The sequence below is a fragment of the Myxine glutinosa genome, chromosome 14 (assembly GCF_964187855.1).
Source record: "Myxine glutinosa chromosome 14, kmMyxGlut1.1, whole genome shotgun sequence".
NCBI classification, from domain to species: domain Eukaryota; kingdom Metazoa; phylum Chordata; class Myxini; order Myxiniformes; family Myxinidae; genus Myxine; species Myxine glutinosa.
The window spans coordinates 81487989-81506179 of record NC_136274.1 but is presented as its reverse complement, the minus strand read 5'-3'; the positions used below and the strand labels follow the sequence as shown (position 1 = coordinate 81506179).

Genomic DNA, 18191 nt, shown 5'->3' with positions numbered 1-18191 from the left:
ATGGGCTGTGGTTTCAGGTGCGAAACATCTACCTTCACCATCTTATTGGGATCTCTCTAAGGATGTATGAGGAACTTCGGAGGCCATTTATCCCATGAGGCCTGTGCTACATCAACACCACATGAATTGACTGTAACAGTTTATCAACTTGAATTCATAGTGGGCGGAGGTGGCGGGGAAAGGGACAGAAGTGAGGATACGATTGAAGCAGTCTCCACGCCAGGGGCAAACTGGGCGGTTTATCATCCCTTTCCCAGCAGGAGTGAGGGCAGGAATTTCTAATTTGTTAACGGTGTTGGCGATAGCTCGCCTACTCTTCGCGAAAGACACCATGGGGTCCTTAACATCCACCAACTATGTCGGCAGATGCGACGCCAGTTGAATGTCCATCCGAGGGACGACACACACATTGATAAATCGAGCTACCTGTGAAACACCAAGATGGCAGTTAAAAGGTGGGTCGGGATTCTCACCCAGGCTAGACTGCTCAGAGGAGAGTGTGCGCGTGTGTGCGGAGAGTGTGCGCGTGTGTGTGGAGAGTGCGCGTGTGTGCGGAGAGTGTGCGCGTGTGTGCGGAGAGTGTGCGCGTGTGTGCGGAGAGTGTGCGCGTGTGTGCGGAGAGTGTGCGCGTACCCTTAGGACTAGGTCATCCTTTCCTGGATGTATATAGACTTACTTTTATGTACGTGTGTAGGGGTGTACTTACTTTTTCCACATGCAAAATTTGCATTTATGTTTATTTAAATTATACAATGGACTACAAAATGTAAATGTTTCATGATATTTGTTATATTATATTAAAGCGCGGCGTTACGCGCGCTGCTTGCGAGCAAGGAGGAAGCGGACAAGCGGTAACTTATAAGCGTCTTTATTTCAGGAGCTCACTGTAACACTGGCGCGCTCCGGGCTGCGCGCCCGGTGTATATCATGAGGCCACGCCTACCCCTCGGGCGTGGCTACCGCCCACTTGGTGCGCGGAATGATGTCACCACACCAGTGGGCTTTTGTGTCCGCCACACGCGCCCCCCCAGAATTCCCGCGCACCTGGAGGGCCAGTTTGCGGGGCAGACGCATGACCCGGCCGAAGCACCCCCTGGCGATCGGCGGCGTCCGGGGTGCAGGGATGCCAGGTGGGATGCCCCTGGCTGCCCCTGGGATGGGTGCAGGACCGGGGGGCGGCGTGGCGGCAGGGCTGGGCGGTGCCGGGGGTCCGCCCGTAGGGGGGCGGCCCCGACGCGGGGATCGGGCCACTGGCGGTGGATGGTCCACGTCGAGGTGGGCCGGCTTGAGGCGGTCTACCGAAACACGGTCAGGAGTACCGCCGATGTCCAGGGTGAAGTGCTTCGCCCCGGTCTCCAGCACGCGGAAAGGCCCGTCGTACGGGGGCCGCAGTGGTGTCCGGTGGGCATCGTGGCGGACGAAGACGTACTCCGCCGTGCGAAGCTCCGGGGCGACGTGCGTCGGTGGGTGCCCGTGGCATGCCGTTGGCACCGGGGCGAACCTCTGGGCGGTCTCTTGCAGAGCGCAGCGCTGCTGTGCCGCGGACCATGGTGCCGTGGAGTCGGGGAGGAACTCGCCCGGCACCCGCAGCGGTTGCCCGAAGACCAACTCCGCCGCGGATGCGCGCAGGTCCTCCTTGGGCGCCGTCCGGAGGCCCAGCAGGACCCAGGGGAGCCTGTCGACCCAGCCGCCGTCGCGGAGGGTGGCCCGGAGCGCGGCCTTCAATGAGCGGTGAAATCGCTCACACAGGCCGTTAGCCTGGGGGTGGTAGGCCGTGGTTCGGTGCAGCCGGACCCCGAGCCCCTGCGCGACCGCCCCCCAGAGCTCCGAGGTGAACTGGGGGCCGCGGTCGGACGAGATGTCTGAGGGGGCGCCGAACCGGGCGACCCAGGTGGCGATGAAAGCCTGCGCGACATCGGCCGCCGTTGTCGATGCCAAGGGCACGGCCTCCGGCCACCGGGTGGTGCGGTCCACCATGGTGAGGACGTAGGTGAAACCCCGCGAGGGGGGCAGAGGTCCCACCAGGTCCACGTGGACGTGGTCAAACCGGCGTTCCGGCACCGTGAACGGGGCCAACGGGGCCTGGGTGTGCCGGTGCACCCTGGCGCGCTGGCACGCGAGGCATGTCCTGGCCCAGCCGCGGACGGCCTTCCGGAGGCCATGCCAGACGAACTTGTCGGCGATCAGCCTTTGGGAGGCCCTGGCGCCCGGGTGGGACAGGCCGTGGATGGCGTCAAACACCTGGCGCTGCCAGCCGCGGGCACGATGGGGCGAGGACGCCCGAGGGAGACGTCGCACAAGAGGGCCGCGCCCGCGCCGTCGAACGGCACCTCGGTGACGCGGAGGCCCGTGACGGCGGTCCGCAAGGCCTGGACGTCGGGGTCAGCGGCCTGGTCCGCTGCCATCCGGGCATAGTCGATGCCGAGGTGGACTGCGTGGGCGACGGCCCCGGAAAGGCAATCCACCACCGGGTTGTCCTTCCCCGCGACGTGCTGGATGTCCGTCGTGTACTCGGACACGGCCGAGAGGTGACGCTGCTGCCGGGCCGACCACGGCTCGGTGACCTTGCCCATCGCGAAGATCAGCGGCTTGTGGTCGACGAAGGCAGGGAACGCACGGCCCTCGAGCAGATGGCGGAAGTGCCTGACCGCCAAGTGAAGCCCGAGCAACTCGCGGTCGAAGGTACTGTAACAGCGTTCGGGCGGGCGAAGCTGCCGGCTAAAGAACGCCAGCGGTTGCCAAGCTCCACGCACCCATTGCTCGTGCACCGCGCCCACCGCGTAGTCCGAGGCATCGGTGGTGAGGGCGATCGGTGCATCGGGTGCCGGGTGCGCGAGCATGGTGGCGTTAGCCAAGGCGAGCTTCGCGCCCGTGAACGCCGTGTCCATCTGCTCGGTCCAGGTAACGTCGCCTTTGCCCGGCTTACCTCGGAGAGCTTCGTGCAGGGGGCGCAGGAGCTGGGCGATGCGGGGCAGGAACCGATGGTAAAAGTTCACCATGCCCAGGAACTCCTGCAGCCCTCTGATCGTGCGGGGGCGCGGAAACCCCTTCACCGCCTCCACCTTGGCCGGCAGGGGGACGGCTCCGTGCCTGGTGACACGGTGCCCCAGAAAATCGATTATGGCGGTGCCGAGCCGGCACTTTGCAGGGTTCACAATCAGGCCATGCTGGCCCAGGCGTTCGAAGAGCGTGCGGAGGTGGCGGAGGTGCTCTTCGCGGGACGCGCTGGCGACGAGGATATCGTCCAGGTAGACGTAGACAAAATCCAAATCGCGCAGGACGCTGTCCATCAGTCGCTGGAACGCCTGAGCCGCATTCTTCAGACCGAAGGGCATGCGCAGGAACTCGAAGAGTCCGAATGGCGTGATGACCGCCGTCTTCGGGACGTCCTCCGGCCTGACGGGGACCTGATGGTAGCCGCTTATGAGGTCCAACTTCGAGAAGAAGGACCTGCCCGCCAAACGGGCGGAAAAGTCCTGAATGTGGGGGACGGGGTAGCGGTCGGGAGTCGTGGCGTCATTGAGATGGCGATAGTCCCCGCACGGTCGCCATCCCCCGCCGGGCTTCGGCACGATGTGCAGCGGCGACGCCCAAGCGCTCTCTGAGCGCCGAACGATGCCGAGTCGCTCCAGGGTAGCGAACCCCGCTTTTGCCACCGCCAGCTTCGTCGGCTCGAGGCGGCGTAGACCGGTGGCCCGACGGTGGGGATGTGATGGGCCACCCCGTGCTTGACGGCCCCCGCCGAGAAGGTGGGCCGCGTGAGGGCCGGGAAGCCGGCGAGGAGGCGGGTGAATGCGTCCGCTGCCGGAAGCGTACAGACCAACGTGGCCGGAACCGAACCGTTCGGCAAGCCGCTTGGCAAGCCGCTCGTTGAGCTGGGCAACGCACAAGCGAGCGAGCTGAACGTCTCGGCCTGGACAAGACGTCTGCGCTTGACGTCGACCAGGAGCCCATTAGCGCACAGGAAGTCCGCGCCAAGCAGTGCCATGGGCACGTCGGCGGTGACGAACGTCCATCGGAAAACCTGCCCTCCGAACCGCAGAGAGAGGCAGCGTTTTCCGTACGTACGGATGGGCGTCCCGTTCGCGGCAAGCAGCGCGGGGCCCCCACCCGCGGCATGCTTGTCTGACGTGCCGGCGGGAACGAAACTCACCTGCGCTCCCGTGTCGCACAGGTAACGGCGCCCGGAGAAGGTGTCCGTTATGAACAGCAGGCTGCTCGAACGGCCGGCGCTCATCGCCACTATTGAGCGCCGGCCCGGGCGTTTCCCGACCTGTTGAAGGAGCATGGCGGATGACACTGCCGAGCTTCGTGGCCGAACTTGGCGTGGAACCAGCACCAGGTGGTGGAGCTGGAGGAGCGCGGCTGGCTCCGCCAGGCCGGTGGAGTTGGCGGGTTTCCCCGCGGTGGCGGTTTTCGCCGCGGCGGTGGGCGGGGCGTGGCGGCGGTCACGAGGTGCGTATCAGCATGCTGCGTATGCTGTATAAGCTGATGCTGTGGAACAGCAGCATCAGCAACATCAGCAGCATCAGCAGCATCAGCCTCGAGGGCCGTGACGGCCACGCCGACTCTCGCCCGCGTGCCCGAAGCGGCGAAGTACCTGTCCGCCTCGGCTGCCAATGCTCGGGGTTCCGTTAGCCCGGTCCCGGCCAACGCGAGGCGAACCTGCCCTGGATGTTGGTGACGGAAAAGCGCCCGGAATAGAGAACCGGGGGCTTCGTCGCCCAACATTGACAGCATATGGTCCATTCGGACCGACGGGCGCGTGTCACCGAGCTCGGGGAGATCCAGGAGGCGGTCGGCCCGTGCATCGTCCGTGAGGCCGAACGTGGCTAGGAGTAGCCGCTTGAGTGCCTCGTACTTGTGGCCGTCCGGTGGGTGGCGAAGGATGGACACAACTCGAGCGGCCGTGCCGGGCCCGAGGGAGGCGACGACGTGGCAATAGCGCGTGTCATCGCCGGTGAGGCGCCGAAGCTGAAATTGGGCTTCGGCCTGGACGAACCAGACTTCGGCCTGAGCCTCCCAAAATTCGGGAAGTTTGATGAAGTTGGCCATGGCAATGGCGTCGCGTGTGGAAGGATCGCTCCGGCAGATCCAACGTCGAGGGGGTCACCAGTAAAGCGCGGCATTACGCGCGCTGCTTGCGAGCAAGGAGGAAGCGGACAAGCGGTAACTTATAAGCGTCTTTATTTCAGGAGCTCACTGTAACACTGGCGCGCTCCGGGCTGCGCGCCCGGTGTATATCATGAGGCCACGCCTACCCCTCGGGCGTGGCCACCGCCCACTTGGTGCGCGGAATGATGTCACCACGCCAGTGGGCTTTTGTGTCCGCCACAATATCACCTTTATCTATCAATATTGCTGAAATGAAGATCAAATAGCTGTATGTTGATGTATGTTGAAAAAGTCAAAACTTTACATGGGGTGTACTTACTTTTTCACCTGACTGTACCGATCCAACTCAAATTCAAATTATAAAATATTTCTACTGACACGACTTTTCCAGGGACACAAATCCTGCTCTAACTTATCTGAGTGAAGCACCTCTGCCTGACTCCCCTCCACACTCTCCTCTCCTTTACTTCCTGGTCGTGTCGCTGTCAAGTTTGTGGAAAAACACCTCTGCACTTATTTTGTCCCTGCCCTCCATTATCTGAAGGATCTCGATGAGATTCCCTCGTACCCGCTTCCTTTCCAATGTATAATGTCTTGCCTCTCTCAGCTGCTGCTCCTAGCTTTGTCTTGCTCGGCCCGGAATCAATGTGGCCATTCCATGTTGAACCCTCCTCTGGAAACTTCGTTCTTCATAAGATGTGGTGTCCAAACCTGTACACATGAGGCCTCATTTAATTTCTGTAGTGTTGACATAGCAACTCGAACGGCATTCATTGGGGTCATAGGTCACAGCCGGGGTCATACCTCCGCAAGTCTGAGCAGTTTACGTTTTGTATCCCACTGATCGGGCAGATCTGAATTCGGATCTTCACCAAAATCAAATGGTTTGTCCTTGTCGGACACACAACCTGTCCACCAAGTTTCGTCCGAATCCATCCACAACGTTTTGAGATATGTTCACAAACAGTCAAACAGAGAGAAAGACATGTTTGAAAACATCACGTCCATCCACCTTGGGTGGCGCAGGTAACAAATAATGTTGTGATATCTCTGCACCTGCTCTTGCATATTTTTCTTCACACCGTGCAGATCGCACATCTACTGTAAACATGGCTGACAATTCATCAGACCCACTTTATCTTTGTTGTCCCCCAAGCTCCTGGTCTTGTTTTCTCTTTATCTGAATCCGCTTTGTGCAATTATTCAGAATTCCAATACGATCAGCTTTCCTTGCTTTGCTCATGATGCACAGTTCTCCCGTTCAGACTGATGATTTCCCCTCTTCACCAACTTTGGATTCCTATCTCGATGAAGTTGTAATGTGGATGCCCATGAACCTTCTTGAATTCAGTGTTTCTCAGACGAACGTGTACTGCACCTTGCACCTCATCCTTTCGTAAAACGCTTAAACCCGATATGTATCAATGAACTTTGGGATCACTCCATAATGTTTGCCTCCATGGTTTCAAACCTTGATGTACCTATGCAAACCCAACAGGTATACAAAACAAATGTTGCCAAAACCACAAATATAGCTGTTTTCTTCCTTCTGCACGATATTGCCCAAATCCGCTCGCACTCAAATCGGAGCACACCTGAAACTTTTGCTCTGATAATGTGCTCGAAATACTGCATCTCACTGTTAGCTTACCTGTGGCTACTCTCAAGCCCTTGCACTTGTTTTCAGATTTCAGAATAGGGCAGCCAGGTTCATAGTTCATGGTCATAAATTTGATGACGTCACTGCAATTCTCAACATGCTTCAGCAGTTCTCATGACGCCAATGTATCGATTTTAAGATATTGCTGATAAACTTTAAGCCAAAAATCCAGCACAGTATAAATTGTTTCCCGAGACACATTTTTGGCGTAATCACACCTTATACCTCAGCAATATTGCTATGATTTAACACCAGGTGTCTCCTGGTAGCTCGTTTGTACTTTGATGAAGACTTTGTCCTGAAGCTTTATATAGACTAGCTTGGCTCGGCTCGCTACTCTCAACTCACCTCGCGTCGTTACAGAGGAACGGGCTTGTTTTAACTGAGGATAATGAATGTACCTGAGCTGCTGTGTTGTCACGATTTACATCAATCATAATACAAACAATTATTTTACACACATGTATTTGTAATATACCTGATATTACATTTTATAAACAAATGAAGTTGAAGATTTAAGTTAAAAAAAAAAAAAATTTTAATCCAACAAAATTTTTTTATAAATTTTCTTTTAAAAATCCCCTTAGGACATACACACGGGAGAGATAGATGCATACCAGAAGTTTGGTACGATTTCACAAAAGTTTGAGGGAGTAGTTCAGTGACACAACACAACACAGACAATGCACAGCAATATATATATATACGCAATTGTACAGGGTGAGTGAGTCATAAATCCTGACCAATCGGATTTTATATATTTTTACAAATGTTGCAATAAGTGTTCAAATTGTGCACCCTGGAGTCAAAAACAAATAATATGACAAACAAAGTTCTTTCTCACATTTTATAGGATTTGTAGTGTGATTGCCGTACATTGTCTTTGAGCTCTTTTCAAGTTTCCTTGTGCCTTTAGATAGTCCCATAAAAGTTCAACTTTTTCCGATAGTTTATATCTCATGGGGTCAGTCATCTCTAGTAGTTATCTGAAACATAACGTAAAGAACAGATAAAAAATCCTGTTGGACATGACTTATGATGCAACCAGTATATATAGATATATATAATCGGAAGAAATTAAACAAATTACAGACGGAGCTTCAAGATGATCTTTTATTTTCACACTGTCGTTGAACTTGAGGAAGACTCTGAAGAAGAAGGCCGATTTGGCCCAAATCTTGTCTGAAAATACAAGATCGTCCTGAAGCTACGTATGTAATTTATTTAATTTCTTCTGATTATTTAATACAAATGAGGCACTCTGCTCTCGTATTGTGGAGTTTCTGCTATTTATCACAATTATATATACTAGGGCATGCCCGTACTATATATATATCTAAAATTATATCCCCCCCCCTCTATTTACATGAAATGGTTTGGTCCATTCGCAAAGCCAAAGCGGACGGCTTGCGAGTACGGTGACAATCCCCCCCCTCTATTTACATGAAATGGTTTGGTCCAAAGCGAACGGCTTGCGAGTACGGTGACAATCCCCCCCCCCCCCCTCTATTTACATGAAATGGTTTGGTCCAAAGCGAACGGCTTGCGAGTACGGTGACAATCCCCCCCCTCTATTTACATGAAATGGTTTGGTCCAAAGCGAACGGCTTGCGGAGTTTGGTAAAGAAATCGCCATAGCTCGGTAACTACTTGTCCGATTAATTTCAAACCTTGAAAAGGCACATCCTCGGGTCCCCAGCAATATACCTGGCAAGTTTCAAGTATATCGGACCGGTAGTTGTCGAGAAACAGCGGTCGCATACACACACACAGACACACACACAGACATTCACACAGAGATTACTGGAATTATAGATAGATATATACTAGTGAGATACCCGTGCTACGCACGGATGGGAGGCCAGAGGCAAACAGGCAATGCAGATACGGCGAACGCTAAAGCATGAAAATAATAAATTCCACATTCCTGTGGCACCCTCAGTCGCACATCAGACATGGACAGCAAGTTCGTGAAGGACTTCCATGAAAAACGTACCCGTTCGCAAACAAACGTGTACGCTCACGGATAGAAACATCGATCGTGGGTCCGTGGCGAATCTGCATGTGGCGATCCGCGAAGTTCACATTGAGAAAGTAGAAACCATCATGGCATGTCGTCATTTACTTGAACTCGATATCTTTTTTTTCATTCCAAACAGCATCACTCCAATCACAAATTAATCACACAATAAACTTTTAACAACATTGTTAATGTTTCCTTCATTGTAAAAACTACCAAGTCAACAGTTAAACGGATTTTGAGCTGGTAGGTATTACGGCCTTGGCAAAAACCAATGGAGACAGTGATCTGTAAGCGTATACACCTCCCAAATAGCTATGTGGTATTCTCTCATGTAGAGATTAAACCCACGTCATTTGAACTTTGGCCGAGGTCATTATTTACTTTTAATGATGTTTATATACGAATCAAAAAGAAGATAATTGGTTTTGGGTCGTCCTTTTCGCATATCTCGTGGGATTGTGAGTTGGAGAGGGCCGTGATGGCGGGGAGGGGGTTGGCATTCTCTCAGGCAGGGTTCAACCCATGTCCTTATAAAAGGTCTTTGTCTGAGGTCACCGAGTCTGATCGGTGCAGCCATGCAGCGCAGCTGTGCAGCGACCGGTGCAGCCATGGAGCGCAGCTGTGCAGCGATCGGTGCAGCTGTGCAGCGATCGGTGCAGCCGTTTGTGCGGCACCCGGGAAAATAATGTTATGCGGGAGTCCAAACCTGAAAATGCTGGAGGCCAAAGCTGAAATTGGAAAAACAATATAGCTTATTTAGTCTAGTAGGAAGACTAGGTCCCTCTGCACCCCCCGGAGATATACTTCTAATCAGTGTTTCTAGATTGGAAAAAATGTGTAGAAAATGACTAGCTATGGCCCCAAGCTGAAAAAATGTCCCACATACCATTTTTATGCAAATTACTGCTGCAAATTTTATGCAAAATTATGCAAATTTTATGCAAATTTTTGATGAGGAGTAGAGTTGAGGGGTCTTTGAGGGCTTCATCGAGGTGCTCTCGGTTGCAAGACTGGGTCATTCTGAGAAGCACAGCAGGGTCAGAGATCATGATGTTCTCCTCCTCAGTGAATCTCTCCATCAACAGCCTCTCCATTGCCTCACACACTGTTTTGAGGCAAAAGAGGGACTTTGCGTAGGCCTTTCCACTGAGAACACCTTTGAGAGATCCACTTGTTACTAGTTGTGCCTCAAAGAGAATCTCTGCATATCCAGAACCACGCATCTTGTGTCCAGTGAGCATCCCGATGTAGTTCATGGATGTGTGGAAGGGTCCAATCGTTACTACATGACTAGCAAATTCATTTGGCCAGCGCCAGATGATGGGAAGGGCTTTCATGCAGACACCCAGATCAAATGTATTCAGGACCCATCTCTGACCCACCTCAGCAGTTGCTGCCTCGGAACGCTTCAGTAGCTCACGAACAACTGCGTTGTCTGTGATCGGTCTGTGCCTGGTGCCTGCATGGCATGGCAATGGCCTGCAGCCTGTGCCTGGGCTAGGGGGTTTCACCTCTGCAACTGGTTCTCCCCCACCCAGCAAATCAACAGTCGACTACTGCACGCCTATCCACCAACCGATCACAGACAACGCAGTTGTTCGTGAGCTACTGAAGCGTTCCGAGGCAGCAACTGCTGAGGTGGGTCAGAGATGGGTCCTGAATACATTTGATCTGGGTGTCTGCATGAAAGCCCTTCCCATCATCTGGCGCTGGCCAAATGAATTTGCTAGTCATGTAGTAACGATTGGACCCTTCCACACATCCATGAACTACATCGGGATGCTCACTGGACACAAGATGCGTGGTTCTGGATATGCAGAGATTCTCTTTGAGGCACAACTAGTAACAAGTGGATCTCTCAAAGGTGTTCTCAGTGGAAAGGCCTACGCAAAGTCCCTCTTTTGCCTCAAAACAGTGTGTGAGGCAATGGAGAGGCTGTTGATGGAGAGATTCACTGAGGAGGAGAACATCATGATCTCTGACCCTGCTGTGCTTCTCAGAATGACCCAGTCTTGCAACCGAGAGCACCTCGATGAAGCCCTCAAAGACCCCTCAACTCTACTCCTCATCAAAAATTTGCATAAAATTTGCATAATTTTGCATAAAATTTGCAGCAGTAATTTGCATAAAAATGGTATGTGGGACATTTTTTCAGCTTGGGGCCATAGCTAGTCATTTTCTACACATTTTTTCCAATCTAGAAACACTGATTAGAAGTATATCTCCGGGGGGTGCAGAGGGACCTAGTCTTCCTACTAGACTAATTTTACTCCAGGGAATCCCAGGATTACCCACCCAAAATATCGTTGCGATCGGTTCAGCCGTTTTTGCTGTACCTTCGAACGGACGGACAGACAGACAGACGGACGGACATTTGGTGAATTATAGTAAGATATATGAGCTCCTGAACTGTGTAATCCGCTTCCATTTAAAAATTTAAAATTCTTCAATTGTTGCCATTAAACTGTTCTTAAATTGTTAAGTCTCCCATCTTTTTATTGTTGCTTCTTCAAATTTTTTTACTTTACTTTCCTTTTTTCCATTCTTTAACCCCTTTGGAGATGTTAGTTCCAAATTTAAAGTGTTATATATGAAAAGTATTGATCGGTTGATTGAAGGGAGACAAAAAACAATTTTCCTTATTCCATTTTTATGAAACCTCGGACGTGGCTAAGGCCGTCGGTGGCAATGTTAGGCCTACACCTGGGGGCATTGTGCTCCTGCAGTGCGCCGAACCATTAAACAAAGATTGGAAGTACTTAATGAGGTCAGCCAACAGCCTTGCAGGAACGTGCGGTCAGATTAATGGTTGTAATTCCAATTTGGTAAAATCCTGTCCGTTGATTAGCCTTAGCCTCTGTTATATTAAAACCGGGTTTGACAAGGCACTTTGCCTCGCCGCCATTTTGAAGGAACAGTCTCTGCTTGACGAATGCTTCGGCCTTGATGAATCTTCACGAATCGGTCCAAGTGGGAACATCCAAACAATTTGGAAAGTAAGGTTTCCGCTGAAGCAGGTTTGTGGCCTAGGTTTAGCACAACCTGGCCGACTGCAAGGTAGTCGGAGTGATATTATCGCGTTGTTATGGGGGTCACAGATAAACCTGTCGCGGTGGTCCTAAAGTACATCCAACCATTTTGTGAGCGATGGAGCGTTTAATGTGAATTGTCTCCGCAGTAAAAGGCTGCAAGTGCCCGAAGGCTCCATGGGGTTTTTTTCTCCCCCGCTTTTTTTTAGCCTCTATGCCCCGAAGCAAAGTAGGCCTGTGGTCATTGCGACAATCCGTCAGTTGTGGAGGAACAAATATGCCTTTGTTTCTAGCATGGTGCTCATGGGTACAATGTTGGACTTCCTTAAGTTTGCGTGTCTCGGTCAGATCTGTATTGTTGTCACGTGCTCAGGTGCACACATCTACAATCGTTCATTTTACCAATGGTTTTCCACTTGTTCAGTGTTGAGGGTCACATGTGTTGTCGGAATCTTGCCTTGTGCATTGAAAAAGGCAAAAACAACCGTTTCCAGGCCTTTGGGGACCATTTGACGACATCGCAGGTACTTCAACCATCCTGGAAGAACACGATTTCACGCTCGCTCTTCGCTGTTTAAACAGCAGATAATTTAACAGTTTAAGTTCATGTCGAACAAATGAAATGTTCTCTTTCTTTTGTTATGAAGAAAAATGGCTGAGCTTGGCCGTGTAATAAAAGGTCGATGTCATTACGGAAACACGAAGGGAAAGTTCACCTTTTCTTGATATCAAGGAAGCCATATTACCCAAAGCTTCATTTTATTCTGAAGCTCCTCTACATTATCTCTCTCTCTCTCTCTCTCTCTCTCTCTCTCTTCCATCTGTCACCTTCCGAGGAACGCCTGCGGCTGGCTTCATGCTTTCGGACTCGGTGATTTATCTCGGCCTTTTCTTCCCAACTTGATTCTTCTTCCCACCTTCCAAAAATATCTCGACGTGCTTCGATAATATTCTCACACCTGTCAGCCTGATGTTCTGAAATCCCAATTATGTGAAGTATGCGATTTCAAAAGAGCCGGATAAATGAATGAAAAGATTGGCCACAGAATGAAAAGATTGGCCACAGAATGAAAAGATTGGCCATGGAATGAAAAGATTGGCCACAGAATGAAAAGATTGGCCACAGAATGAAAAGATTGGCCACAGAATGAAAAGATTGGCCACAGAATGAAAAGATTGGCCACAGAATGAAAAGATTGGCCACGGAATGAAAAGATTGGCCACAGAATGAAAAGATTGGCCACAGAATGAAAAGATTGGCCACAGAATGAAAAGATTGGCCATGGAATGAAAAGATTGGCCACAGAATGAAAAGATTGGCCACAGAATGAAAAGATTGGCCACAGAATGAAAAGATTGGCCACAGAATGAAAAGATTGGCCACAGAATGAAAAGATTGGCCACGGAATGAAAAGATTGGCCACAGAATGAAAAGATTGGCCACGGAATGAAAAGATTGGCCACAGAATGAAAATATTGGCCACAGAATGAAAAGATTGGCCACAGAATGAAAAGATTGGCCACAGAATGAAAAGATTGGCCACAGACGACGGTGAAACAAATTTGGTTTTGGATCAGTCGCTCCACTTGACTGAAATTTTTTACAAATCAGCATTTGTTGTTTCGTTTTGGCAATTTAAGCAAATTCTGACATTTAATTTTACTTTTGAAGTTTCCCTTCATCTAATCCTGCTGATGCTCTGGTGATAGCATCTGTTTGCAAGTCATTTCTCCGACACGCACGTTGTTTCCGACCATTCTGCCGGTGTTTGTGAGTGTGTTCTCTCTTGTAGTTCAGGACTGTTGTTGACAAAAGCTGTTTTTACAGCATTTTTAGCATCTTGCAGGTCACATCTCGCAGGTCACATCTTGCAGGTCACATTTTCCAGGTCACATCTTGCAGGTCACATTTTCCAGGTCACATCTTGCAGGTCACATTTTCCAGGTCACATCTTGCAGGTCACATTTTCCAGGTCATATCTTGCAGGTCACATTTTCCAGGTCACATCTTGCAGGTCACATCTTGCAGGTCACATTTTCCAGGTCACATGTTGCAGGTCACATGTTGCAGGTCACATCTTGCAGGTCACATTTTCCAGGTCACATTTTGCAGGTCATATCTTGCAGGTCACATTTTCCAGGTCACATCTTGCAGGTCACATCTTGCAGGTCACATTTTCCAGGTCACATCTTGCAGGTCACATTTTCCAGGTCACATGTTGCAGGTCGCAGGTCACATCTTGCAGGTCACATCTTGCAGGTCACATTTTCCAGGTCACATCTTGTGGGTCACATTTTCCATGTCACATCTTGCAGGTCACATTTTCCAGGTCACATCTTGCAGGTCACATCTTGCAGGTCACATCTTGAAGGTCACATTTTCCATGTCACATCTTGCAGGTCACATTTTCCAGGTCACATCTTGTGGGTCACATTTTCCATGTCACATCTTGCAGGTCACATTTTCCAGGTCACGTCTTGCAGGTCACATCTTGCAGGTCACATCTTGCAGGTCACATCTTGAAGGTCACATTTTCCATGTCACATCTTGCAGGTCACATTTTCCAGGTCATATCTTGTAGGTCACATCTTGCAGGTCACATATTCCAGGTCACATCTTGCAGGTCACATCTTGCAGGTCACATCTTGACGGTCACATTTTCCATGTCACATCTTGCAGGTCACATTTTCCAGGTCACATCTTGTGGGTCACATCTTCGAGGTCACATCTTGCAGGTCACTGCACATGCACAGCCGAGCGAGTTGCCATCGGCTTACAGATAGCTCTAAGATGTGTAAGCACTTGTCATTAATGTTATTTTGCTTAGCATTTTCACCTGCCAGCACAGGTACAAGACGTGCCATTCATTATTCCATGTGCCATGCAAAGCTACACTCAGGATGGGGGGAGGGGTGTGTGACAGTACTTTTGAAAATATAAATTGCATTGGCCGCACATTTCTGCAGAATGAAATAGCCATGCTCAGCACGTCCGGCCAATCAGTTTCCCTTTTCATCTCTGTGCTCTGAGACCATGTTATGTCACCAGATGTTAAAGAAAGCAATGATAATCACAAGTGAGTTGTGCTCGGTCTTTCTTCTTGTACTGTTGCTGCCATTTGGGAACCGCTTGATGATATCAGCTTTGCACTCGTGAGGTTGCCTCGACTAGGACGTGTCACCGAGTCACAACGTTTCTTCAGAAGGAGCACAGAGCAAATTCGTTTGTTTCAAGCACCTTAATCTACCGAGGGTACATTTATTGATGGAAAGATTTGTCGCCAATGCACTGCCCTGTAAACCCAAATTGGCTCGTTTTGTGCAACGTGGTTATCCTAACGATGCCCTCAATTTCTGCCTCTCCTGCACCCCTCCTCCCTCTCCTTCCCGGCTCTTTGCAGGAGCTGTGTAACCAGGCTTCTCAACGACGTCCGGCCGTAGAGGAAGTATCCACTACCGGAGAGGAGATCTCCCTGCAGAGTACTCCCTCCGAGGCTCTATCTCTTCGCGGCCGGCTGGGTGACCTCCATCGCTGCTGGGCCAATCTCTCCAACGGCTTGCAACGGTGAGTTCGTTCATGCACCTGCAGCACCCGACTCCTGCTTTACGCAACGTCCTTGTTTATGCAGCACCCGGCGCAGCTTTGTCGCTAAATGCGTGGATTCTGAAGATTAATAATTTCACACCAGACTTTTCGGGTAATACAACAACACGTGCTTACCGTGAACTCAGGTACGGCCTGAACAGTCACAGTTGTGGACGTGTTGAGACTTCTTTGCCATAATATTGTGGAACATGAATCATTTCATTATTAACAAGTGTTGTTCAGGTATCATCGGAGGACAAGTGCCACCTGATCATCAGTTCGTTGTTTTCTTCCCTTTTGTTTTGTGATATAAAGTTTATATATCAGTGTGAACATGGAAACACACACAGAATGACAAGGACATTGGTAATTTTTTTTATTCGTATGCAGCCTGTGGCTGCTGGCTGCATCATTTTCTGGGGGTGCGGCTGTGTGTACCCCCTTACCAGCTGGCTGATGCTCATTTTGCCAACCTTGGGAGGATGACGGGCTGAATCGACCGGCCTGGTGTTAATTTAACGACATGGTAGGGGCTTCAACTCAAGACCCTAGGATCTTTAGCAAGGCACCTTAACTTATGAACCAACACCAGGTTAATTTGGTACAAAATGAAAAAACGTGTGGTATACAGGAATAGAACCGAGGTTCCCAGGTGTATGCGTGATTGAATCGGTGATGAAAAGCTTTCTACCCCTTTGACATTTTACCTTTTGATAAACAATTACTATCGTTGAGACCAATATTGAGTTGGAACCTCCAGAAGGCCAAAATGATGATTGGCATTGCCATTTATTTAATTATGGATGATATAAATGAGATCCGGATCCTCACTTGGACTGGAGCATCTGCATCCCTCACTGCTCATCTTTTATTTGGTGTTTGGGAAAACCTTGAGGATCATCTGCATTTTGAAAAAGAAGGTGGTCGCTTCAAGTTTTCCTTTTTATTCTTCTCTTGTCTACAGGACTGTCCCTCTTCATGTTTTGTCACTCTTTTTTTTTTTTTTGTATACTGAATCGAGGCTCGTGAAAGAGCTAACATTTACTTCACAAACAAATCAACCAGACAAACAAAATATATAAAAAAGAGGGAGCGGAAAACAAGATGGGGAGAGAAGGGGAAGCACACAACACAACATTTGAGAGCAGGGAGATGTGTGGAAGGGAGAGGGCTTGGGGGGAGGAGGCGTGGGAAGGGGGGGGGGGGGTGGAGGGAGAAGTATAAAACACAAGGACACCAAGGACTTCCAGGACAGAAGTTGGTATTTCAAAAAAGTGGAATTGGGGTGAAATTAGCGGGGGTAGAAAAGATCAAGGTTTTGGATGGGGGAAGATAAGAGATGGTGGTGAACAGCTGTTTTAAAGACCTGGAGGGTGGAGTGGGATTGAAGAGAGTGAAGGAGTTTGTTCCAGAGGCGGGAGAAAAGAGGAATGAAGGAGTGAAGGTGAGCAGAGAGTCTTGATTTTGGCAGTTTGACCATAAGAGGGTTGCAGGCAGATCTTGTGCGACCTGTAGGAATATTTGCGGGACAGAGCCCAGAGAGAGCTGGGGGGCAAGGCCAGAGAGGAGTTGGTAGAAGATGGAAAGACCACCAACCTGCCTGCGGTGAGTGAGTGAGAGGCCCTTGGAGTTAGCTTCATTCATCGCGGGAGATTCCAATGATTCTGAATGCTTTGGTTTCAACAGCGTGAAGACGAGCTAGGTGTGAGGCAGGAGCACCAACCCAGAGGGGAGAGCAGTATTCCATTGAGCTGCGGATGAAAGCCTTGTATGTGGTGAGGAGCTCAGGTGTGCCAAGGAAGGACTTCGCACGACGGAGGATGCCCAGTCGGCCACTGGCTTTGGAGGCCAGATTTGAAATGTGGTTTTCCCAGGAAAGATCATGGCAGATAGTGAGACCCAAAAGCTTGAGTGACAGAACTTCTTGGAGAGGATTATTCAGAAAGTGGATGGGAGGGTTGTCCAGTCGGTCTTTTCGGAGAGACATCGTAAGAGTCTGAGATTTGTCAGGATTGAAAGACATGTTCCACTTGTTTGCCCAGTCTGTGATTTTGTCCAGGTCTGCAGAGAGTGAGGAGGCAGCAGACTGCCGATCTGAGGGATGAAGAATGGAGCGACAGAGAGTAGAGTCATCAGCAAAGAGATACAGAGGATTTTCAAGAGAGTCAGAGAGATCATTGATGAAGACCAGAAAAAGCACAGGGCCCAGAACACTGCCTTGTGAAGGCTGTCTTCTGGAGGCTGTCTCCAATGCACACACACCTTGAGCACTCCTGGTTTTCCTCCAAATTTGAGATATTTTGTGTATTGCCTCCCCTTGGTCCCTCCATTTTCTCTCGTTTCTCTCATAAACCATCTCCTCTCAGGAGCTCGTCATCAAAGGTCAGAATACATAATTTTAGATCAAATTCGGTGTTCATTTATGATCTTCTCTACTCTCCTCTTCTTACCATCTCACTGTCTATATGCTTCTCAGCATTCTATTGCTCAGATTGTACATGTGCCAAAACATGTATCTAATACATAAAGGAGAAGGTTTGTGTGTGTGTGTGTGTGTGTGTGTGTGTGGGTGTGTGTGTGTGTTTGTGTGTGTGTATGTGTCGTTGGTTCTTATTTCTATTTGCAGGTTTCAGAAGGTGGAACGGAGCCCTCCCAGGTCTCAATGTATCCACCTACGTGTGTGTGTGTGTGTGTGTGTTTGTTCATTTATTCATTTATGCATTCACACCCTGCAGGAACCAGTGCAACCAAACTTTGCATGGCCTCCTCTTTCCTCCA

General features: G+C 50.2%; 1 protein-coding gene across 10 annotated transcripts in view; it reads left to right on the top strand.

Moving 5' to 3' along the window:
• LOC137439963 (dystrophin) overlaps positions 1-18191 on the top strand; it is a 1283433-nt gene that overhangs the window by 809205 nt on the left and 456037 nt on the right. For all 10 annotated transcript variants that reach the window (XM_078768445.1, XM_078768443.1, XM_078768444.1 and 7 more), the window contains one exon: positions 15229-15392. In XM_078768445.1, coding sequence (XP_078624571.1) covers positions 15229-15392 — 164 coding nt within the window. The remainder of the gene's footprint in view (positions 1-15228; positions 15393-18191) is intronic.